General features: G+C 39.5%; 1 protein-coding gene across 2 annotated transcripts in view; it reads right to left on the bottom strand.

Annotated features, from left to right (window-relative positions):
* Positions 1-26,319, bottom strand: part of NFATC3 (nuclear factor of activated T cells 3) — a 125,746-nt gene extending 99,427 nt beyond the window's left edge. For both annotated transcript variants that reach the window (XM_065898493.1, XM_065898494.1), the window contains exon 1: positions 26,217-26,319. In XM_065898493.1, coding sequence (XP_065754565.1) covers positions 26,217-26,319 — 103 coding nt within the window. The remainder of the gene's footprint in view (positions 1-26,216) is intronic.
* Positions 26,320-27,033: the final 714 nt, after the last annotated feature.

The following is a 27,033-nucleotide window of genomic DNA, read 5'->3' as shown; positions in this document are numbered from 1 at the left end:
GCAGAAAACTATAAGACACTTATGAAAGAAATTAAAGATGATACCAACAGATAGAGAGATATACGATGTTCTTGGATTGGAAGAATCAATATTGTGAAAATGACTATACTACCCAAAGCAATCTACAGATTCAATGCAATCCCTATCAAATTACCAATGGCATGTTTTACGGAACTAGAACAAAAAATCTTAAAATTTGTATGGAGACACAAAAGACCCCAAATAGCCAAAGCAGTATTGAGGGGAAAAACACGGACGGGGAGGAATCAGACTCCCTGACTTCAGACTATACTACAAAGTTACAGTAATCAAGACAATAGGTTGCTGGCACAAAAACAGAAACACAGATCAATGGAACAAGATAGAAAGCCCAGAGATAAACCCACGCACCTACGGTCAACTAATCTATGACAAAGGAGGCAAGGATATACAATAGAGAAAAGACAGTCTCTTCAATAAGTGGTGCTGGGAAAACTGGACAGCTACATGTAAAAGAATGAAATTAGAACACTCCCTAACACCACACACAAAACTAAACTCAATATGGATTCTAGACCTAAATGTAAGACCGGACACTATAAAACTCTTAGAGGAAAACATAGGAACAACACTCTTTGATATAAATCACATCAAGGTCTTTTTTAATCCACCTCTTAGAGTAATGGAAATAAAAGCAAAACTAAGCAAATGGGACCTAATGAAACTTAAAAGCTTTTGCACAGCAAAGGAAACCATAAACAAGACAAAAAGACAACCCTCAGAATGGGAGAAAATATTTGCAAACAAGTCAATGGACAACGGATTCATCTCCAAACTATATAAAGAGCTCATGCAGCTCAATGTTAAAAAAACAAACCCAGTCCAAAAATGGGCAAAAGACCTAAACAGACATTTCTCCAAAGAAGACATACAGATGGCCAAGAAGCACATGAAAAGCTGCTCAACATCACTAATTATTAGAGAAATGCAAATCAAAACTACAATGAGGTATCACCTCACACCAGTTAGAATGGGCATCATCAGGAAATCTACAAACAACAAATGCTGGAGAGGGTGTGGAGAAAAGGGAAATCTCTTGCACTGTTGGTGGGAATGTAAATTGATACAGCCACTATGGAGAACAATATGGAGGTTCCTTAAAAAACTAAAAATAGAATTACCATATGATCTAGCAATCCCACTACTGGGCATATACCCAGAGAAAACCATAATTCAAAATGACGCATGCACCCCAATGTTCACTGCAGCACTATTTACAATAGCCAGGTCATGGAAGCAATGTAAATGCCCATTGACAGACAAATGGATAAATAAATTGTGGTACATATATACGATGGTATATTACTCAGCCATAAAAAGGAATGAAATTGGGTCATTTGTTGAGACGTGGATGGATCTAGAGACTGTCATACAGAGTGAAGTAAGTCAGAATGAGAAAAACAAATATCGTATATTAACACATGTATGTGGAACCCAGAAAAATGGTTGAAAAGATGAACCAGTTTGCAGGGCCGACGTTGAGACACAGATGTAGAGAACAAACGTATGTACACCAAGGGGGGAAAGCCGCGGCGGGGTACGGATGTTGGTGTGATGAATTGGGCGATTGGGATTGACATGTATACACTGATGTGTATTAAATTGATGACTAATAAGAACCTGCTGTATAAAAAAATAAATAAAATTAAATTAAAAATTAAAAAAAAAAAAGATACTATCAATATGGACTTCCCTGGAGGCTCAGTGGGTAAGAATCCACCTGCCAACAGGTCCCATCCCTGGTCCAGGAAGATCACATATGCCACGGAGCAACTAAGCCCGTGTGCCAAAACTACTAAGCCTGCTCTACAGAGCCCGAGAGCCACAACTACTGAGCCTGCATGCCACAACTACTGAAGCCCGCGCACCTAGAGCCCATGCTCCACAAGAGAAGCCACTGCAATAAGAAGCCCACACACCACAATGAAGAGTAGCCCCTCCTTGCCACAACTAGAGAAAGCCCACACACAGCAACAAAGACCCAACACAGCCAAAAATAAAAATAAATTAATTAATTTTTTAAAAATGGGCAAAGGACTTGAATAGACATTTCTCCAAAGATATATAAATTGCCAACAAGCACATGAAAATACGTTCAACATCATTGGTCATTAAGAAAATGCAAATCAAAACCACAATGATACCACTTCAGACCCACTAGAATGGCTTCAATTTTAAAACAAAAATAAAAAGAAAAGGAAAGAAAAAACAAACAAAAAACCCATAGAAAATAACAAGTGTTGTGTTGGTGAGGATGTGGAAAAACAGGAATCCTTATAATGGTTGTGGCCAAGTAAAATGGTGCAGATGCTAAGGAAAACAATTTGACATTGCCTTAAAAAGTTAAACATAAAATTAACACAGGACCCAGCAATTCTACCTCTAGGTATATACCCAAGAGAATGCAAATATGTCTTCAAAGAAGCTTTGACACAAATATTTACAGCAACATTACTCATAATAGCCATAAGGTAGAAACAATAACAATGACCATCAGTGAATGAATAGGGCAGCAAATTATGGTGCATACATACAATGGAATACTGTTCAACCATAAAAAATGCAAAGTATTAACAGATGCTACAACCTAGATGAACCTGGAAAACATTATGCTAAGGAAAAGAAGCCAGACAAAAAAGGTCACATGCTGTATGATGTCTTTTATATGATATTTCTAGAATAGGCAAAAGCAGATTAGACGTTACTGGGATGGAGGGGGAGGAGGAAATGGGGAGTAATTACTTAATGCATATCAGGTATTTTAAAGAGGTGATGAAAAAGTTTTGAAACTAGAGAGAGCTGACAGTTGCACAATACTGTAAATACACTAAACACCACTTAAACTGTATTCTTTAAAATGGTTAATTGTGTTATGTAAATTTCACCTCAATAAAAAACAAAAACAAACTGAAAGAACTTCCACACAGAGAACTGAAAACACACATTTACCCATTCCCTACTGAAACTCCACTAAAGAATAGTAAAAGAATTTTTTTTTTTACGTGTAAACTCACAAGAACAAAAAGAACAGCAGATGAAACCATGGCAACAGAACTTCTAGAAGCTGGAATGCAGGACACATGGTAACTGATTTAGCACCTGAAAAAGCTAAAACTTAAGCCAACAGTGAAAAGAAAACTTATTTCCAAAGAACTCCAAACACTCAGGAAATGCACTACCAGGTACTTTTGGAAGTAGAGGTGAAGGCAAAGCTGAAAACAAGACTGGCACAAAGTTTGTTTATTTAGTGAGTCACTAACAACTTCCCCAATTTCCCACACCTCCTAACTGCACTGCTGGATGACTGTCCCTCTAGGCAGAAGACTAGAGATTTTCTGAATAGGTAAAACAGGTTAACTGAGAGCCAGGGTAACCATACTGAAAACAGACTGATGAACTAAAAGTCTCTCTAAAACTTGTATATTGAAACCCCCAGCACTTTTCCCTCCCTTGTCACAGTTTAATAATGGACTTATACTCTGCAGACAATAGACTGACATCACAGTTAACCTAGTATAACTCCTACGATGAGGCCTGCAGTTAGCAAGTGCCACTTGTGATCACAGAATTGCCATTAAGATTTTTGCGCCCTGTTTTAAAAAATAAACAGATAGCCAAAGATCATTAAAGATACGAGAAAAGCTTCAACATTAAAGACAGAGGCAAAAAGAGAAGAAAAGAAAGGTGGAGGAAAAAGACTATGCAATAAGATGGAAACCTCAACAATAAAAGCAAAACCTATCCTCAATAACCTCAGAGAAAAAAAGAAGATATTGCAACCCAGAACCAAGAACATGTGCTGACTTAAAAAGATAAGAGCCCGTAGAAATTAAAAATAACAGTGTGCCACAACTACAGAAGCCCACATGCCTAGAGCCCGTAATCAAGAGAAGCCACCACAATGAGAAGCCCATGCACTGCAATGAAGAGTAGCCCCCGCTCGCCATGACTAGAGAAAGCCCGCGTGCAGCAATGAAGACCCAATGCAGACAAAAATTTTAAAAATAAATAAATTTAAAAGAAAAGAAAGATCAAGTTGAAGAAACTCCTCCAAAGAGTTCAGCAAAGAGACAAAGGAAATGAGAGAGAATATAAGAATTTGTCCAGGAAGTCCCACAGTTGAAACTAAGTTCCAAAAGAAGAGAGAAGAAAATGAAGAGGAATAAAGGATCACTGAAAGTCCAGCACAATGGGTGAAAACAGATCCATACACATCACCATGAAATTTCAGAATACAAAAGACAAAGAGAAAAACCTAAAAGACTGGGAAGAGAGAAACAGGTTACACATGAAGAATCGAGAATTAGAATGTCATCAGACTTCTCAAAAACAACTCTGGAAGCTGAAGAAAATGGAGAGCAATACCTTCAAAAATTTGAGGAAAAAAAAAAAATCTAATCTAGATTTCTAAAACCAGCCATAATTAAGTGTGAGGAGAGAATAAAGACATTTAAAAATATGTACGGTCTCAAATATTTACCTCCCATTACTTTCCATAAGCTACTGGAGTAAATACTCCACCAAAGTGAGTGTGAAGTAACCAAGCAAAAGGAGGACATGTAACACGTATGCAAGACAGGGGAAGAAGGGGAAGAAGCAAGCTGAGGTAGAGGCAGGGTCAAGGAACTACTTTTTCCAGAATAAGCTTTACTGAACAATTTGATTCTTTAAACAAAGGCATGTATAACTTTGACAATACTTGTAATAACTAAAAAAAAAAAAAAAAAAATAGTACTTTGTAAGAAAAATGAGAGTTAACAGCTATTGGCTAAATTCAAAATGATTCAGTAACTCAGAAAGAAAACTTAAAACATCACCAAAAAATGAGTAATAAAAAAGCAAAATTCTGTGTAAAATGAAATTATATTAGCACAGCTAGAGTAGAAAAAATAATGCAATAAAGTAGCAAGAGAGGGACTTCCGTGGTGGTCCAGTGGTCAAGACTCCACACTCCCAATGCAGAGGGCCCGGGTTCAACCTCTGGTCAGGGAACTAGATCCCGCATGCTGCAACTAAGAGACGCATGCTGCAACTAAAAAGATCCCACATGCCGCATGCTGCATGCCGCAAATAAGACCCAGCACAGCCAAATAAGTAAATAAATATTTCTTTAAAGAAAAAGCAGCAGCAAGAGAAAGTGAACTAATTTATACCCCAAATTCATTAACCAGAGGAAATCCACTTCATTCAAGAACATATTAAGAAGCTAGTACACTGAATGCTAGAATGAATGTGGAATTTCAAACAGGTACTCAATTCCACTGTATCCCACCAAAGCAGAAAGAAAATACTTCCTGAGAAGAGTTTTTAAAAGCAAGGGCCTCCACTGTCTTTAGGTTCTATCATTACTGAAAAATAATAATAAGGAACAGTTGACCAAAGGAATTCTCACAAGGGGAAGAAAAAACAGAAGTATCATTTACTTAGCATTACTATGCTTGATTATAGGGAAAAAGTCAATAGCATAGAAATGGGGCTGCAATCATAGCTTAACATCCACACGTTGGAAAAAATAAATAAGGTCATTTATTTAAATTTAGTCATCTATATAATATGTACTAGTCTGATTTTGTCTAAAAAAAAAAAAAATTGCCAAGGGACTTCCCTGGTGGCACAGTGGTTAAGAATCCACCTGCCAATGCAGGGGACATGGGTTCGAGCCCTGGTCTGGGAAGATCCCACATGCTGCGGAGCAACTAAGCCCATGTGCCACAACTACTGAGGCTGCGCTCTAAAGCCCATGAGCCACAACTACTGAAGCCCGTGCGCCTAGAGCCCGAGCTCTGCAACAAGAAAAGCCACTGCAATGAGAAGCCTGTGAACCGCAACGAAAGTAGCCCCTGCTCACTGCAACTAGAGAAAGCCGACGTGCAGCAATGAAGACCCAAAGCAGCCAAAAATAATAAAAAAAAAAAAGCGAGAACAATTTTCTCCTAAGATAGCCATTATAGTGTCCTACAAGGAGAAAACAATTAAGAGAAAATTAAATCTACCTAGATTATAATAATAAGGCTTTGAGCCCATCCCGTGTGACATTCTCATGAATAAGGCAAGAAATCATGGTAGCAATTAGGTAGATAAAGTGTTTTGAAAACAGAGACATGGATATCAGCATTTAGAACTTATCCTTTTCAAGTTACTTATGAATAAACAATATAAAGATATCAAATATATATTCATGTTTCCCAATATTATACTATCTGTATTAATTATACATAATGGCAGGTACTACAGAAGACAAAATTCAAATGACCATGAGAAGCTGGGGAAAAATCCCTTAAAAGAAGAGAGAAAACAACAAAGTGTTCTTATGATGATTCCAACACAAATACAGAACACAGTAAGACCACATTAGACGAAAATTGGGTTGTGTATATTTAGGAGATAGCATGGACTAACTCAATAAGCCTGGGGGACGGGAAATCAAAGGAGAAAAATACAATGGCGAACACTGTCTTTTGAGTCAAATATACCACTTACTAGCTGCCTTACCTTCATTAAGTTAATTAATCTGAGTTTCAATTACCTCATCTGTAAATTGAGGATAATATCTACACTGAAAGCTGTTGTAAGGATTCCAGATAATCTATATCAACACCTATTATCATATCTGGAACAGATATCAAATAAATGTTAGACTTATTATATATAACATTTAACAGAACAGAAGCAAATCTGGGTCTCAATAATCTGCATATTACTATTGACTATAATTTTTAAGTCAATGATAAAGTTCCACTACTTAAAAAACTAACAGCAGGGAATTCTCTGATGGTCCAGTGGTTAGGACTACATGCTTTCACTGCCAAGGGCTCAGGTTCGATCCCTGGTCAGGGAACTAAGATCCCACAAGCCACGCAACACAGGCAAAAAACAAACAAAAAGACTGACAGTTTATTATCAAATAATAATAAAAGCGTAATATAAGGATTTTAAAAGTAGTCCTCTAATAAACCATACCAGTAATTCCTTTACTACAGTGATATGAATACTAATCCTTATGTCTTCAATGAGTGTACAAGAACCACGGTGTCTAGAAAGAAATGTCATGTAATATAATCCCTCCATTTCTCCCAAACCCAGTATTCTCTTTTACATCTTGTTTCTTCTCTTAATCCCTTATTACTATTCACTTTTCCCCTGGGCTTCAGGCTACAAATAAGGATGACGCCTTCCACCCGACTCCTCTCTGCTCTCGATCTCTTAACAGAAGACTCCCTCCCATCCCTATCTCTCAAATTTAAAGTTGGTTCCCTTAAGGACACTGCTTCTCTAGTAGTCATTGTAATGTATGGCTGCCCACCCACCAACTCTCAAATTCATATTCTGGGCCCAAAAAATAGACTCAACACTCTTTCAACTATTCCTACACACCTCTCCCAGCTTTTGGAACATTTCTTACCAGTTTTGGGAAGGCCCACACCACCCAGCTAAATCACCTTCCACCTGTTATTACCAGTATCTAATGGCCTTTAGGTCACTGGCATCTGACACAGGCTTCCTCAACACTCCATGTTTACTTGATCCTAGGTGTCTTCAACATCCTTGCCCTTCACCCCTCACCTTACTTTAATATCCAACTCCCAGGAACCTAACTTGGACTTTGACATTGCCAGAGCCCATTTAACGTCTGTAATCTTAAAACTCAAATTCCATCTCTGAACACTAGCCCTAACTATTCATCACTCTCTTCTCTTATTCCATTATACCCACTGCGTTACCTCATCTAGATGCACAGTCTCTGAACCCCTCCCTTTTCTTTCAAACTATCTTTCACCTCCTGGCTTTACCTTCCTTATCTAGTCTGTATCTCAAATTCCATCACTTCAGCTGCCTTCTTCCTGGTAGCTCATTTCCATCCACTCTTTGACCTTCCTTCCATACAGCAAATTTCAGCCCAGAATCAATGCAATCATCTGTCTCCTGTTATTACACCTGAACACTCAAATATTGCTGTGGGAGTAGGGAGAAGAAGATAACAACCATCCAGACTGGTAGAAACACAAATCTTCAAACTGCCTACTGAGCTGAGCCCTGAAGGCCACTCAGTAACGTTTTTGCTTTTTTCTGCTCAGCTCCCTCTCTTATTTTCCATATCCCAAACGTCTAATCTCTTCAGTCATCGTCTCCATAGTGACACCCCATTTAGCAAGGGATCCTGACCCTACTTGACAAAGAGCCAATATCTCCTATGCCTCAAAAATACATGTATCTATACAAATTCTACATTTATCCTTTTCATTTCTTCCTTTTTCGTAAAAAAAGTGACTCATCTCAGATATAAAGCTATTCTCTCCACCTATGATCTAATTTCCAGCCCCAAATTCAATCAGCTATCTTCTCTTTCATAACTTCAACCTTCCCCTTCTCTCCTTCTCTCACTGGCTACTTCCTTCAATCTCTCACTTCCTTTAAAAAGCTTCCCTGAGATTTGAGTTCTTCTTTAGGGTCTTGCCCTCCTCCTTCCTCTAAAACACTGGTTTCTCAATAGAGGACAATTTTGCCCCACAGGGAACATCTGACAATGTCTAGAAGCATTTTCGATTGTCACAGCCAGAGGGATACAACTGACATATGGCGAGTAGGGGCCAGGGATGCTAATGCTGCTAAACATCTTACCCCCTTTTTTTTGGCCACACTACGTGGCTTGCAGGATCTTAGTTCCCCAACCAGAGATCGAACCCATGTCCCCTGCAGTGGAAGGGCAAGTCCCAACCACTGGACAGCCAGGGGATTCCCTCAGCTCCCTTTAAAACAAAGAATTATCTAGTTCAAAATGTCTATAATAGGACTTCCCTGGTGGTGCAGTGGTTAGGACTCTGTGCTCCCAATGCAGGGGGCCAGGGTTCAATCCCTGGCCAGGGAACTAGATCCCACACGCATGCCACAGCTAGGAGTTCACATGCTGAAACTGAGGAGCCCACCTGCCACAACCAAATAAATAAATAAATAAACAAACAAATAGGGCTTCCCTGGTGGCGCAGTGGTTGAGAGTCCACCTGCCGATGCAGGGGACAGGGTTCGTGCCCCGGTCCGGGAGGATCCCACATGCCGCGGAGCGGCTGGGCGCGTGAGCCATGGCCGCTGAGCCTGCGCGTCCGGAGCCTGTGCTCCACAACGGGAGAGGCCACAACAGTGAGAGGCCCGCGTACCGCCAAAAAAATAAAAAATAAAAAAAATAAAATAAACAAACAAATAATGTCAATAATGCCAAAGTTGAGAGAACCTGCTCTAAAAACTAAATTTTTAGAAACAGTAGTGTACTGTCACTGTTTCCACTTCTTCACTTTCCAGTGTATCTGGCTTCAGATACACTGCACCTGCATCAATTGCCTTGAAAAAGCAGATATTAACCACTCCTCTTTCTTAAAATTCTCTGTTAGAAAGGCAATAATGAAGATGAAAGCAGAAAACAGAGAACAGAGAAAAATTAATGAAACCAAAACGATTCTATGAGAAGACCAAGTGAATTAAAAACTTATGTTCACACAAAAACCTGTATATGACTCTTCACAGAAGATTTATTCATAATTGCCAAATATCAAGAGGAACCAAAATATCTTTCAACAGGTAAATGGACAAACTGTGATACATCTATACAGTGGAATACTTTATAGTGATAAAAAGGAACTAGATATTTATTCATACAACGACACAGATGAATCTTAAATGCATTTTGCAAGTGAAAGAAACCAGACATAAAGGTAAGAGGGAGTGGGTGAATTTTTAAAATAATGAAACTGTTCTATATGGTATTAGGGTAAGGAATAAATAAGTCTATGCATTTGCCAAAGCCCAAAGAACTATACATCACAAAGAATGAAACTTTAACCTATGCAACTTTAAAAAAATCAACCAGGGGGACTTCCCTGGCAGTCCAGTGGTTAAGACTTCGCCTTCCAACGCAGGGGGTGAGGGTTCGATCCCTGGTCAGGGAGCTAAGATCTCACATGCCTTGCAGCCAAAAAAACCAAAGCATAAAATAGAACCAATATTGTAACAAAATTCAAAAAAGACTTTAAAAATGGTCCACATCAAAAAAAATCTTTAAAAATGAAATAAATAGGGCTTCCCTGGTGGCGCAGTGGTTGAGAGTCCGCCTACCGATGCAGGGGACATGGGTTCGTGCCCCGGTCCAGGAAGATCCCACATGCCGCGGGCCAGCTGGGCCCATGGGCCATGGCCGCTGAGCCTGCGCGTCCAGAGCCTGTGCTCCGCGGCGGGAGAGGCCACAGCGGTGAGGCCCACGTACCGCAAAAAAAATAATAATAATAAAAAATAAAATAAATAAAATAAAATAAATAAAAAATCAACGAGGGGTTTGGGGGATTCTAGGATGGAATGCACACCATGTGAAAAGAATGTACTGCTACAAGCATATGATATAATCTCAAACAGTATCCAGGATACCAGAATATATAAAGAACTCTTAAAACTCAACAACAAAAAGACAAACAACTCAATTTAAAAATGGAAGTATTTTTAGGACTTGCATACACATTTCAGCAAAGAAGATGTAAAAATAGCCAGTAAGCACATGAAAAGATGTTCAACATTGTTAGTCGTTAGAGAAATGCAAATCAAAACCACAGTGAGAGACCACAATAGAAAAATAACAAGTATTAGCAAGGATGTGGAGAAACTGGAACTCTTGTACACTGCTGATAGGAATATAAAATGGTACAGCTAGTCTGGAAAACAGTTTGGCAGACTCTAAAATTTATATGGAAAGGCAAAAGGTTTAGAATAGCCAAAACAATCTGGAAAAGAACAAAGTTGGAAAAATGACACTATCTGATTTCAAGAGTTACTATAAAGGTACAGAAATGACAGTGCAGTATCTGTAAAGAACAGACACACAACTCAACATAGAACACAGTCAAAAAATAAACTCACACCATCCAGATTTTTGAAAAAGGTACAAAGGTAATGCAGTGGAAAAGGATAGCTTTTTCAACAAATGGGGCTGGAAGAACTGGATATCCATATGTAAAAACAATGAACTTGGGTCCATACTTCACACCATACACACAAAAAATTAACTCAAAATAGAACACAGACCTAAATACAATACCCAAAACTATAAAACTCCAAAAGAAAACCTTGGAGAAAATCTCTGTGAACTAAGGTTAAGCAGATTTCTTTTTTTTTTTTGCAGTTTATTTTATTTTTTGAAAGTTTATATACTTCATTTATAGTTATTATAAAATGTTAGCTATACTCCCCATGTTGTACAATATATACTTGCAGCTGTTTTTCTATTTAGTAGTTTGTACCTCTTAATCCTCTACCTCTTTTTGCCCCTCTTCCTTTACCTCTCCCCACTGGTAACCACTAGTTTGTTCTCTATGAGTCTGCTTCTTTTTTGTTATACAGGTTAGGCAAAGATTTCTCAGCGGTAACCAAAAGCACAATCCATAAAAGAACAAATTGATAAATCAACTTCATCAAAACTAAAAACCTGTGCAAAAGACACTGTTATTGAAAAGACAAACCATAGATTAAGAGAAACTCTTTGCAAAGCATGTATCTGATAAAGGACTTGTGTCTAAAAAAAGTAAACATTGCTCAACACTCAACAATAAAAAATTTTTTAAAGATGCAAAGACTTCAACAGATGCTTAACTAAAAATGATATACAGATGATAAAAAAAGATGCTTAATAGTGTTAGTCATTAGGGGAATACCAATTAAAACCATAATGAGATATCGCTACACACACATCAGAATGGCTAAAATAAGAAATGCTGATAATACCAAATGCTGCCTAAGATGCGGAGAAACTGGGTAACCTGTGCACTACAGGTGGGAATGTGAAAGTGTGGCAATTCCTTATAAAACTTAACTCACATATTGCAGGTTGGGGGGCAACTGCACTTTTAGTCATCTATACAAGAGAAATGAAAACTTATATCCACACAAAAATCCACACACAAATGTTCACAGTAACTTTATTCATAACAGCCAATAACTGGAAATAACCAAATGTCCTTCAATGGGTACAAGGTTAAACAAATTGTAATACATCTGTATCATGGAATACTACTCAGTAATTAAAAGGAACAAATTTAATATACATAACAACTTGGAAGGATCACCAAGGAATTATACTGAGTGGAAAAGCCAATCTCAAAAGGTTAAATAGTACAATATATGACTCAATTTATATAACATTTTCTTAAAAATAAAATTATAGAGATAGAGAACAGATTAGTGGTTACCAGGAATTAGAGACTGGGGTAGGGAGGTGGGAGGGAAGTAGGGTGGCTATAAAGGGATTAATGAGATGGAACTTTGTGGTAATGAATAGTTCTGCATCTTGATTGAGGCAGTGGATACACGAACCTACACGTGATAAAACTGCACAGAACTTACATGGGAAAAGAATCTAAAAAGAGTGGATATGTGTATATGTATAACTGATTCACTTTGCTGTACAGCAGAAACTAACACAACATTGTGAATCAATGACACTTCAATAAAAATTAATTTAAAAAATTTTTTTAAATTGTCCAGAACTACACATACACACAGAGTGTGCATGTAAAAATGGTGACAAGTGAATGTTTGGTGGATTGTAGCAATGTCATTTTCCTGGTCTTGATATTATACTATAGTTATGCAAGAGTTTATCATTGGGAGAAATTGAGTAAAGGATACCCAGAAACTACCTCTCTGTATTTTTTGCAACATTCTGTAAATCTACAATTATTTCAATATGAAAAACTTTTTTCAATAGGCAAAAGACTTAGACACTTCACCAAAAAAGACATACAGATCGCAAAAAAGCCCATAAAAAGATGTTCAACAGCATTAGTCATTAGGGAAGTATAAAATAAAACCACAAGGAGATACTACTACACACCTATTAGAATGACTAAAATTAAAAAGACTGACCACACCAAAACATAGGTGAAAATGTGGAAATGTACATTTTCACTGCTAGTAAGGAATGTGTAATGATATATCCACTTTGGAAAACAGTTTATCAGTCTCTCAAAAAGTTAAACATACCTACCACATGATCCAACCATAGGTCCAAGGATAAAGGAAAAATGTACCCACACAAAGACTTATACATGATGTTCACAGCAGCTTTATTTGTAAGCCAAAACAATCCAAGTCCATCAAGAGGTGAATGGATAAACAAAGTATGGGATATGCATACAATGGAAACTACTCTCCAATAAGAATGAATGACCTGGGACCTCCCTGGTGATCCAGTTGGTAAGACTCCACGCTCCCAATGCAGGGGGCCCAGGGTTCGATCCCTGGTCAGGGAACTAGATCCCACATGTCTCAACTAAAGATTCTGCATGCCGCAACCAAAAAAAAAAAAAAAAAAGGATCCTGCATGCCACAACGAAGATCCCGTGTGCCCCAAGTAAGACCCAACGCAAACAAATAAATAAATATTTTTTTTTAAAAAAATGAATGACCTATTGATAGGCTCATTAACATGGATGAATCTCAAAATAACAATGTCAAACAAAAGAAATTAGACAAAAAAACTATATACTTCATGATTCCATTTATATCTTTTCTATCGTGATTTCAGTGGTTGTCTGGGAAAAGGGGAAAAGTGTGTGGGTGGGAATGATGACAAAGGACACATGGAAACTTTTGGGGTAATGGATATGTTCACTACCTTTAATGTGATGAAATTTCCATAGATATACATGTGTCAAAACTTGCCAAACTGTACACTTTAAACAAATAGTTTATTATTGAAGGGGATCAGAATATGCTACTCCAAAATATGCAACTTTGGCATAAGGATTATTTTAGCTGAAGTCAATTGAAAAACAGCAAACAGGAAGAACTCTCTGCCCTCTCCCCTTCTGCCCAAAAGCTGGGCATAAATTTCCCTTTATAAAGGTGTTCCCCTCTCCCATACCAGGAAGAGAACTACTCCTATCTGCATAACAAATCTTACAAAACAACCCTTATTTATCACACATTTCCTAGTCACCTACCCACAACTTACACCCCACCAGAAGTCCAAACCCCCTTTTTACTTTGTCTAGTCTCTTCTCCATACTTTATCACTCTTTGGTAAAACAGCATATAAGCCTCCCAGACTTTTCACAGTACCTGGTATATTTTATTAAAATGAATCATCTTTCCCCCTTCCCACCTCCAAATCTGTTTCTCCTATCACAGTTGACCAAAATTAGAAAAACAGAAATAATCCTAGTCTCCTTCCTCTCCTTAGTCAATTGATACCAGTCCTTTTGATTTCTTTCCCCTAAATCTATCTCAGCGTCACTCCCAACTTGCCATCTCCACTCCTCTGCCCATTATCATTTCTCAGAAACACTGCTCTTGCCTCCATTCCTGCCTTACTCAATCCATTATGCACAGTGTAGCAGAGAGATCTAAGCCACAAATCTGACATTCCTGCCCAGCTTGGAATCCTCTGACAGCTCCCTGTCTTCAATCTAAAATCCAAACTCCTCAATACAGTATAACAGGCTCTCCTTCTCCAGCCACATCTGGATATTATAGCCTGATCTTCAACCTTCCAAAATGAAAGGACCATGCCAACTTGTGTTTTTGGGAGTGGTCATTAATGCACCTGAAATGTATTTCCTACCCTATCTACCTAAGGCAAATCATCCGACTGGATTCAGGTCAATTTGTAACCTCTTCTGTGACCTTTCAAAGTTAAACTCTTGTCATTTACACTCTCAGAAAACCTTCTCTGTACCTGTATTACTGCTGTATTTAATATACACCCACTCCAATAAACTGAATCATATTCATACATAATAATACTGACACAGTAAGTTTTTCTTTTAATTAATTAATTAATTTGTTTATCTTTGGCTGCATTGGGTCTTTGTTGCTGCGTGCGGGCTTTCTCTAGTTTCGGTGAGCGGGGGCTACCCTTCATTGCGGTGCGCAGGCTTCTCACTGAAGTGGCTTCTCCTGTTGCAGAGCACGGCTCTAGGCGCACAGGCTTTAGTAGTTGCAGCACATGGGCTCAGTAGTTGTGGCTCGCAGGCTCTAGAGTGCAGGCTCAGTAGTTGTGGTGCACAGGCTTAGCTGCTCCGCGGCATGTGGGATCTTCCCGACCAGGGACAGAACCATGTCCCCTGCACTGGCAGGTGGATTCTTAACCACTGTGCCACCAGGCAAGTCCCACTGCTACCATTTAAAAATGTCTAGAGCAGGCAAGAATAAGAAGCATCCCTTAAGCGGCCATTCTGAGCCAAAAGCAGAAAATCTAGTCACAGGAACACGTGTAATTTGTAAACCCTGGCTCAGACATGTTTGAGTCCATGTGCTTCACCATGAGTCTTGGTTTTACCAAATGAAAAACTATTTCTGTACTTAAACTCTTCCTGGGAGGAGAGAGGCAAGAGGAATAGTAGAAAGAGCCCAAGTCAGAAAACCTGGGTTCAAATCCCAACCCTTCTACTTTCTAGATGGTCAAATCTACCGTCAATTCTGCTTCCTCAGGTAAAATGGAAACAGTACCTTCCTCTTCAGGTTATCACGAGACTTAGAAATAATGTATATAAGAATAACTTGCACTTAAATAGGTAGTCAACAATACTGGATTAAATATTTACCTAACAACACACAAAAAAACGAACAGTTACAAACATGATCAAAATTATACACTGTGGGGCTTCCCTGGTGGCACAGTGATTGAGAGTCCGCCTGCCGATGCAGGGGACACAGGTTCGTACCCCGGTCCGGAAAGATCCCACATGCCGCGGAGCGGCTGGGCCCATGAGCCATGGCCGCTGAGCCTGTGCGTCTGGAGCCTGTGCTCCGCAACGGGAGAGGCCACAACAGTGAGAGGCCCGTGTACCGCAAAAAAAAAAAAAAAAATTATAGGCTGTGCAAAAACAACTCTAGGATTTTCAAGCAGATATTAAGCAATTTACTAGAGAAGAACAAAGACTAGGAGCCAGAGATCCTGGGTCTCTGTTTTGTAAATAACTAGTTAAATGACCCTGGGCAAACCATCCTGAACCTCAATTTCCTCTCTTATAAAATGAAAGAATTAAATTAACCTGAAATTATTCTGCGCTTTTTTTTTTTTTTTGCGGTACGCAGGCCTCTCACTGTTGTGGCCTCTCCCATTGCGGAGCACAGGCTCCGGATGCACAGGCTCAGCGGCCATGGCTCACGGGCCCAGCCACTCCGCAGCATGTGGGATCTTCCCGGACCGGGGCACGAACCCGTGTCTCCCGCATCGGCAGGCGGACTCTCAACCACTGCGCCACCAGGGAAGCCCTATTCTGTGCTTTTTAAGCAGTGTCACTCAACTAGCAATAGATATGTATTTAGAACCCAGATCTAGTTCAGTACTACCTCAAAATAATGTTTCTAAATTGCCTCACAAAAGAAAAAGACTATGAAATAATATGTGGACGGCAGAGGCAGTTCAAACAAATGGGTAGAAGGAAAGATTTCATGTTAGGACTAAAAAGAGATAAATAAAACTAAAGATGATGAACTTGATACTAACGTACAGAGTAAGGGATATAAAAAAGGTAAAGCACAGGGGACTTCCCTGTTGGTGCAGTGGATAAGAATTTTCCTGCCAATGCAGGGGACATGGGTTCAATCCCTGGTCCGGGAAGACCCCACATGCCGTGAAGGAACTAAGCCTGCGAGCCACAACTACTGAGCCTGCGTGCTGCAACTACTGAATCCCACACGCCTAGAGCCTATGCTCCGCAACAAGAGAAGCCACCACAATGAGAAGCCTGTGCACTGCAACAAAGAGTAGCCGCCCCCGCTCGCTGCAACTAGAGAAAGCCTGCGTGCAGCAATGAAGACCCAACGCAGGCCAAAAAATAAAAAATAAAAAGGTAAAGCACAATGAGGAAAACGAGTGAAGAGGAGGCACGTTACAGACACAAGGGAGCAGGAATCAAAGATGATCTTAGCTGTGACTTTCAAAACTTATTTGGGGGGTTATAAAGTGTGAAGAAAAAACTACACAAATCCAAACAGGAGGTGACCAAGACTTGATTTTTGCCATAGAGCAGAGAAAGGGGAAGACATGACTCATTTTCAGGAAGTGGCATAATTTATCAACCAACTAATCCAATAAAAAGACAGCAATAGGGGCTTCCCTGGTGGTGCAGTGGTTAAGAATCTGCCTGCCAATGCAGGGGACAAGGGTTGGAGCCCTGGTCCGGGAAGATCCCACATGCCACGGAGCAACTAAGCCCGTGCACCACAACTACTGAGCCTGTGCTCTAGACCCTCCAAGCCACAACTACTGAAGCCCGCACGCCTAAAGCCCGTGCTCCGCAACAAGAGAAGCCACTGCAATGAGAAGCCCATGCACAGCAATGAAGAGCAGCCCCCGCTCGCTGCAACTAGAGAAAGCCCGCATGCAGCAACGAAGACCCAATGCAGGCATTAATTAATTAATTAATTAATTAAAAGACAGCAATAAGCTAATTCAATAAAAAATAATTTTTTAACTGAAGTATAGTTGATTTACAATGTTGTGCCAACCTTATAGCAAAGTGACTCAGTTTTACATACGTATACACATTCTTTTTATAACATTCTTTTCCATTATGGTTTATCCCAGGAGACTGGATATAGTTCCCTGTGCTATACAGTAGGACCTTGTTGTTTATCCAGTCTAAATGTAACAGTTCGCATCTATCAAGCCCAAATTCCCAGTCCATCCCTCTCCCTCCCTGCCTCGGCAACCACAATAAAAAATAATTTTAAAAAAATGTATTAAAGAACTACAGACATGGGAAATATGGCTTGAGTAACAAGAACTTGTCAATGACCTAATAGTTTTAATATAATCAGAACTATGAAACCATCTCCTAGAGCTCTGGTTTTCAAACTGAAGGTAGTGATCTATTAGTAAGACATGACCAACAATGTTTTAAAATAATGAAAAAGAAAATGTGAGGGTAATGCCAGAGTAAAGGTAAATGCTACTTTACTGAAACTTCTATCTCAGTTTTCTGTGTATAAACATGTATGTGTGTGCTGGCTCAAAACATAAAATGTATTTCTTACTCTGCATCATGGTCTAAAGATTTCAAAACTCTGCATTACAGAAATTTTCAAACATAAAGAGGAACTTCCCTGGTGGCGCAGGGGATAAGACTCCACGCTCCCAATGCAGAGGGACTGGGTTTGATCCCTGGTCAGGGAACTAGATCCCACATGCATGCCTCAACTAAGAGTTTGCATGCTACAACTAAGGAGCCCTCGAGCCGCAACTAAGAAGCCCACCTGCCACAACTAAGACCTGGTGCAAACAAATAAATAAATGAATAAATATTTTAAAAAGAAAACAAAATAGAGAGTATAGTATAATGAGTTCCCATACATTTATCATCTACCTTCAATAATTTCTGAATGCCATTCTTTATTGAACAACCTTTACTAAAAGGAAGTAAAAACTCTAAGGAAGTGTTGATGTCAGACGAAATATCAAGTTTCCTTAAAATGCTTATACAGCAATAAAAAAATTAAAAAGTAACATTTAGATAAAACTTTCTATATTTTCCCCAAAGACTTTCCTTATATAAAGGACAAGGTTAAAACTTGTATTCCTTTAGTATTCAATATGATTCACAAAATGTAAGATATAAATTTCAGATCTTCTTTGCTCTGAAATGTTTACAAATCAAAAGGATTTATATATGTGATATTTTTGTGACTTAATCTCTACTAATTATACAGTAAGATTAAAAATCTAATCTTAAAATTAAGATCGAGTTCTCTAGTTTCATTTCATCATAAATTTAAAAGTTTAAGAGATTGACAATACTTAATAAACATTAGGGGACTTCCCTGGTGGCGCAGTGGTTAAGAATCCTCCTGCCAACGTGGGGGACACGGGTTCGAGCGCTGGTCCGGGAGGATCCCACATGCCGCGGAGCAACTAAGCCCGTGTGCCACAACTACTGAAGCCTGCGCGCCTAGAGCCTGCGCTCCACAACAAGAGAAGCCACCGCAGTGAGAAGCCCGCGCACCACAACGAAGAGTAGCCCCCGCTCTCTGCAACTAGAGAAAAGCCCGCACGCAGCAATGAAGACCCAACAGAGCCAAAAATAAATAAATAAATAAATTTTAAATAAATAAATAAATAAATAAAACTCACAAACTGTCCATTAAAGTGTTCTGGCCAATGATGGAAAAAAATGTTTTTCAAAATATTTTTACATGTGATATAAGTCAACATTATTGAAAAAAGTTATAATTTCAAAGCTCATATAATCCTACCTATTTTCTAATTAAACAGCAAAGCTGATGAAAATTTAATACAAAATTAAGAAATATAAAAATTTTAAGACACTGAAAACATATTTTAAAATATTAAAAATCTCACCTGCTTCTGAAACATAAGACATATGGAAACTGTACATTTTGTAGGAAAATGAAGCCTTCAAGTTACTTCTCCAGTGTACCTGAGACTTTCAGGCTTTCATAAAGATGTACTTCCCTTACACACAGGAATACCAATATGTTAACTAGAAATGTCCCAACGATTAAATGTCAGCTATCAATTCACAGACAATTCATACAACATTCTGCTTAAATATTACAGGTCTAATTTTTCCTTTCTTCTCAAGTTTACCGAATTCAGGCAAACAGGTGAGAGTCATGCAATATAATTATATAAACATTACCAGAAATGCTGAAATATATGCAGACTCATGCTATGTTTGAGCTAAAATTATGGCTGTTAAAAAAGCTTGCTACTGCTTGTGACTCTCCTAAGCCTCACCGAACAAACTCACTCCTCTTAAATTCCACTGTTACTTGAACCTCATATGGCATGCCTGGGCAAATTTGATGACTTGGATTTTGTTTTAGAAGCCAGGCTTACTGCCAAGTCTGCTGTGTCTACTCCCCTGACCCACCAGGACAGCTTTAGACAACACCTCCCTTATTTATGTTACTGCTGTGAGCAGTCAAACTACTGCTTACTATCAAATGAGGCTCAACCTACTCAGGTTTCCTAACTCTCAGGAGTAATGCAATTGACTTCAATATATTCTGGCTTTCTCAACCCCACCTCTTACTTAAAATAAAACATCACCATATTGAATCACCAACTACTCAATTCTAAGAAGGAAAGTAAAGGGCGTTAAACTTCACAATCAATAACACAACTAATTATCTTCTCTTAAAATATTCCATTTTATATATTAGTATTTTATTTATTACTTTTTCTGAAGAACAACAAACTCCACAATTTCTAACCAAAAATGTCCTCATGATCACACTTCATTGAAAAAATAAATACAGAACAAGACACAAAAGCAGAGTTTGGGATATACTTCAATAAAAATACGGTAATTTTAGGTGAGGTTTACTGGTTGCCACAGAAAGGCAAGTCATAATAAGAAGTTGATTCTACAATTTACCTTAAGTTAATATCTCAAATGCCATTAAATACTTAAGATTCAGGCCTTACTAGACCCCCACAATTTCTTAGCAATGTACATAATGCCAACTTTTAATTTTCATATCATCTAATAAAACTACAGTATTACCTCTGCTAATAGTTTAGAATATATGCCAAAATATCCCTTCTGTATTGGCAAATGGGAAAATCTAAGAAAGCACAGGTATAGCAATGTTCTTATAATGATAAAGTTTTAACAAAACAGTATGACATTGAAATTTTTTCCTCAATTTTTCCCCATACTCACTAAAACACATTTATTCACTAATCTCCATCACAAAATTCTGCTAATACCCTTAGGAGCATCCTCTACCCCTATCAGGAAAAGTGTCAAGGAAACAGAATATTATATTATTTTTCCAAGTGAAATGGTGAAATGTTTATCACTGACTCAATCACTTATATATTCTCACTGCATTCGAGTCTTAAAAAAAAGCTGACCTATGGTATGAAAGTAAGGTTCAGCAGTAATCAAATCTTCCTTTAAGTATCTAATGTGCCGTGCAAACACACCATTAATTTCTACAGGAAACCATACAAGCAACTTCTCTTTTTTCATACTGATTTAAATATCCAATTATACTTAGTATGGTTAGCAAATTAACCATCCTTCACACCATACTTAGTAACAACTTAATTCAAGAAAGTAGAAAAACGTAATTAAAAGCAAGTGACCTTCAGTACTTATGTTTAGTAAGATATGAGAAAGAAGGTAACATTGAAAATAGAATTAAGAGGAAAAAATAAAAATATCTAAGACAAATATTCCAACTCATCTAAGAAAGGTTTAAAAGACAGGATCTCTCATCTGCCCCTACTCTCTAAATGTTTTAGTTTAGTATAGGAAAAAGGTCTAGGAAATAGGAGGAAATAAAAAAATAATCTATCGTCAGTTTTTGTGTGCTTTTAAAAAAATGTTAACCACCATCACTTAATGAGTACCACTGGGCCAAGGACTGTGCTAAGAGCTTTAAATATATTAGCTCATTTAAAACAAGATAAAACAAAACCACTGAGTATAAATTATCAATAAAAACCAAAAAATGAGAAAATGAAATTATCTAAAAGACAGTAAATTATAAAGAACAGAATCAGATGTCCAAGCACTAAACAAAGTAGAACACTACAGATTAAAGATTAGGACAATGATCTAGAAAAAGTTCCTCAACTTCATTTTTTTTTTTTTAACTTCATTTTTTAAATTTTTTTTTTTAAATTGTTTTTCCTCAACTTTATGTGAAAAAGGTGTATACTAAACTGGTATCTGATAAAACTACACTTATCATAAAGTAACTTTCTTACAAAAATACATATTGTATCTAAGATATTTCTCCCCTTTCAAAAAGCAGCAGGAGATAAGACATAGCACACCCTCCTCCCAGTGACTCTCATTCAGGACAAAAAAGTCAATGTTTAGTAATGAACAAACTCTGAGAATGAAACTGTGAATTTGAAACACAAAGATTATTACAACATCAAACTAAATTAGAGATATACAATCAATACACTAGAGCACCAGCAACTGCCCTTTATAATGGCAAAATATAATGGCAAATAATATTAATGAAATACATTAAACACTTACCAATTTTATATTCTCTATTTCCTATTGAGGTAGCTCTTCATTTTGAAACTAGGTATTAAGTAAAAGAAATGTAAACATAGTATTTTGATTCATTATTAACTGGAAAAAAATCAGTTAACACTGTCCTATTTTAAAAAAAAGCTAAAGACTAGGATCTTAAACTTTCTTTAATGGAAAAATCTCAAAACACCTTGGTAAGCAATAAACTTAAAAAGTCAGTTACTGGCGATGTATGTTTATGTATAGCTCATTCACTTTGTTATACAGCAGAAACTAACACACCACTGTAAAGCAATTATACTGCAATAAAGATGTTAAAAAAAAGTCACAACAGGGCTTCCTCCCTGGTGGCCGCGGAGTGGCTGGGCCCGTGAGCCATGGCCGCTGAGCCTGCGCGTCCGGAGCCTGTGCTCTGCAACGGGAGAGGCCACAACAGCGAGAGACCGGCGTACCACAAAAAAAAAAAAAAAAGTCACAACATATTGAACTTATCAAGTGTCAAATCATCTAATTTGTACTTTAACAAGCTTGCTTAGGATATTCACTAAATTCAGCCCCTTGGCTTGTTCTCAGTCTCCACCATCACCCCCCACCTCCAAATATTTTTCAAAAATCTTCTGTATGGAAATTTAGATGTGATACAAGTACTCTTAAGCCTTGAGAGAGAAGGAAAACCTGCAGCCCAAAATTACCAAGATCTGCTGTCTTACGGAATTGACCAATGAAAGTCAAAGAACTGAAACAAGTCTCATAAACTTCCCCTACCACCAAAAAACAACAAAAAAACCGTTAAGGACTGACTCAAAACTTAAGTGGTACTTTTTCATTAACTGAACAAATACTGGATGCCTACTATGTTAAACGCACTGTGCTAGGCATCTATGAACAAGATACAGACATTATCAATGCCCTCACGGAATGTTCTGCTTCAGTGAAGAAGAGAATTCAGAAACAAGTAAACTCACTGATATGACCCAATACTGATCTGAATCCTAGTAAGCAATTTTACTCTCATGGCCCGCTTTACTTCATCTTACCATCCTAAATGTAGGTCAGTTAATCCACTTAGTTCCTTCAAACTACACACTCATAATTATGCATAGTAAAATGAAATCAGGGACTTCCCTGGTGGTGCAGTGGCTGAGAATCCGCCTGCCAATGCAGGGGACACAGGTTTGATCCCTGGTCCCAGAAGATCCCACAAGCGGCGGAGCAACTAAGCCAGTGCGCCACAACTACTGAGCCTGCGCTCTAGAACCCACGAGCCACAACTACTGAGCCCAAGTGGCCACAACTACCGAAGCCCATGCGCCTACAGCCCGTGCTCCACAACAACAGAAGCTACCGCAATGAGAAGCCTGCCAAAAATAAATAAATAAAATTTTTAAAAAAGAAATGGATTTATTTAAAAAATGAAATTAATTTTGTGGACAAATAACTTTGAAACCTTAGTTTTGAATAGCACATCCTTTTCAATAGAATTTAAAAATTAGCTGCTAGGTGTTCATAGCAGCACTATTTACAATAGCCTAAAGGTAGAAACAGCTCATGTCCTGTCCATCCATGGATGAATAAACAAGTTGGAGTATATATACAATAGAACGTGATTCCGTCATTAAAAAAGAATGACGGGGCTTCCCTGGTGGCGCAGTGGTTGAGAGTCCGCCTGCCGATGCAGGGGACACGGGTTCGTGCCCCGGTCCGGGAAGATCCCACATGCCGCGGAGCGGCTGGGCCCGTGAGCCATGGCTGCTGAGTCTGCGCGTCCGCAGCCTGTGCTCCACAACGGGAGAGGCCACAACGATGAGATGCCCGCGTACCGGGAAAAAAAAAAAAAAAGAATGACGTACTGCGATGCTCTGCAGCATGGATGAACCACAAAAACACTATGCTAAGTGAAAGAAGCCAGACACAAAAGGTCACATATGTATGATTCCATTTATATGAAATATCCAGAATAGGTAAATCCATAGAGACAGATCCCAGATTAGAGATTCGGCTGCCAGGGACCTGAAGGGGAAAAGGGAGAATGAGGAGCAACTGCTTAGTGGGTTTGGGATTTCCTTTTGGGGTGATGAAAATGTGTTGAAATTAGATGTGGTGACTGCACAACACTGGGAATGCACTAAATGCCACTGAATCATTCAATTAAAAATGGTTTATGTCATGTGTATTTCAACCTAATTTTTTTTAATTTACCAAAAATAGCTACTAGAGGAGATATGAGGATATATGTATATGTATAGCTGATTCACTTTGTTATACAGCAGAAACTAACACACCACTGTAAAGCAATTACACTCCAATAAAAATGTTAAAAAAAAAATAGACTACTTTAAAGTGGACTTTTTGTCACAAATAAAACTGCTCAAGTTTAACTTTGGGAAAATCAGTTGTAAATCAAGTTTCAAACCTTAACTCCTCTAGACCCATTTAATATCAAAATGTTTTTTTAGGGGTTTTATGGCAAAAATCATTCCTTAAATAGCTGTATGCATAGCATTTAAATGTTATTTAATGTTTTGGATGTACATACAACTCCTACTTGATAATCCTTTATTACTCATATGTTTGGTTAACATCTTTATTGATCATATATTTGGTATTTAATGTGCTCTAATCAAGTTTGTGCCCAATAAAGGTTTGCTGACATCATCAACTGTTTATCTTCTTTATAATGAAAATACTCATTCAAACAAGATTTTATTTTGTTAAATCCCCATAATTTAAGTACAATTCAATGCAACCTTCTCCACCAACGCCACTCTCCCCCCGTTTCTACCTCTATTATAAGCTGCACCACCATTCAGTCAGCCTAGTAGCACAGTTATTTGGGTTATGTGCCCCCCATTCCATTTCCCAAGCTCCTTGAGGGGCCTCAGTTCTTTCTGCATCCATCATAACACTACCTAACACTACCTTGAGCTCAAATGATGTCAGTGGAATTGAAAAAAACGCAGCCAACAAATAACTACTGTAAATTATTTACTATGTTGAGAAAGACATCTAACATATAAAGACTAACAGGGCTGATAATACAATACAAATACTTCCCAGAGAATCCTTATGCCATACGTTCAGATATTTTTCAGTGCAACCCTACAGAACAGTCTATTGAACATCAATATGAACATAAAGTAATTCACCTAACACCGGAAAAAATAAAAGGGGATTAGTCTTATCCATCTCCCTTTTGAAGTTCACCTGCATAAGTAATAAGGAAACTGAACTTAATGAACCACAGTATTCCAAACCAGGTCACAGGAGAGTCCCCAACCATCCTGTTCCTATTTCCTGATTGGTCTGACCTCCAAACATTATGGTGCCCAGCTTTTCACGCTCTCTTTAAAACCCAACTCATGATCTCCTTTAAAACATCTTCCGAGGTGAGTTTTTTCTTAAAAACTGACTTCCAGAACTTTCTAGGAAAATTACAAACACGGCACCCCACTTTTAAATATCTTCCGAAACACTTAGCTCAAAAAGAAAGAAACCCAGTTTTCGGAAAAGTCCCGTTATAGTTACACTTCGAATTAAATGTGGGCCATTAACTTGCACAAGTGCAAGTTAACACTACAGCGTAACTCTCCTAGCAGAGTAGGTTTAAACAGACATGTGCACGAATTTTAGAGAGCTCCTGCACTTCCAGAATGCGCATCTTTCAAATGAAGACTGCTTTTAAAACCTAGAATAGATGAAAAACCAAACCTGCTTACACTTCACAGGGACATTTCCTCCGCACCACGCTGGCAAAGCAGCAACAACCAGACGCCACCTGGGCAGCGACCCCGACCCTCGGCCTCCAAACCTCGGGCGTCCACTGGCCGCAGGCGTCCCGGAGTCCAGTTCCCCACTAGTTTGCTTCCAGCCTAGCCCGCGGCCACTTCCACGTCGCTGCGACCCACACGCCTCCTCAGCGGTTTAAATACGCTCTTCACTCACCCCCCGCCCCACTCACACACACACACACGATGTTACCAGACATCACCACACACACACACACACACACACACACACGATGTTACCAGACACTCACACCACCCCCCCCCCCCCACACACACACACGATGTTACCAGACCCGGGACAACCAAGGGACCAGGCAGGGAGGGGGCGAGCTCTTGCGAGCGAGAAGAGCTGACGCTCCTCGTTCCCGCCCCGCCCGGCACCCACCTGCAGGCCGCGAGACCGGGGGCGGCGGTGGCGGCGCCCCGTCCTCGCCAAAGACGAGTTTAAAGTCGAGCTCGTCGTGGGCGCCACAGTTTGCAGTAGTCATCGGCGTGGCCCAGGGTGCTGCGGCTCCTCCTCAGGCGGCGGCGGCGGCGGCGGCTCCTCAGCGCCGCTTCATGCCGGGCCGCGCCGGCCAGGAGGTTGCAGCTCCGCAGCAAACTTTCCGGGCGGGGACCGCGACGTCGAGCGTTCCGTTCCGAACTCTAAAACTGGCCGCGCGCCGAACCGCACCAGGAGCCGCCACCACTGCCAGTCGTCGATGCCCAAGCTGCCACGGTCGCCTTAGACGATATTCTCCGCCCCCCTACAGCGGCCGCTACCTGCGCGCTCCCGCGCCGTGCCGCGAGGCCGGTCCCGCCCCCTACCGCGCGCCCATCTGACCCGGCCGCCCATAGGCCACTGGCGCCGCGGACGAGCCCGATGGCCCCGCCCCCTCACCGGCCTACCGCGTGACTCCCTCTCCAGGATAAGGAAGTCACGTGAATATGGAAAGCCAGCTAGCCTTACTACCTCTTGGGAGTCGTAGTTTGCATCAACTCCTTCTAAGCCAGGACCCGGTACCAGGGTGTGAGGTCGATAGCCCTCTAATTATATTGAGGGGCCCACCACCGGCCAGTCAGAGATCGCTTGCCTTATTAGACAGACCCCACGTTGGGGAAGGGGCGCCAAGAGCCTTGGGGTTAAGGGTGCGGTGACACGCAGCTGCAGTGTTATTCCTGCCTGGCTGGGTTTGGGGAAAGTAAAAGCGCCCCGGAGGGTT

The sequence above is a fragment of the Phocoena phocoena genome, chromosome 20 (assembly GCF_963924675.1).
Source record: "Phocoena phocoena chromosome 20, mPhoPho1.1, whole genome shotgun sequence".
Classification (NCBI taxonomy): domain Eukaryota; kingdom Metazoa; phylum Chordata; class Mammalia; order Artiodactyla; family Phocoenidae; genus Phocoena; species Phocoena phocoena.
The sequence above is the reverse complement of the archived record's forward strand: the minus strand, read 5'-3'. Positions and strand labels throughout refer to the sequence as shown.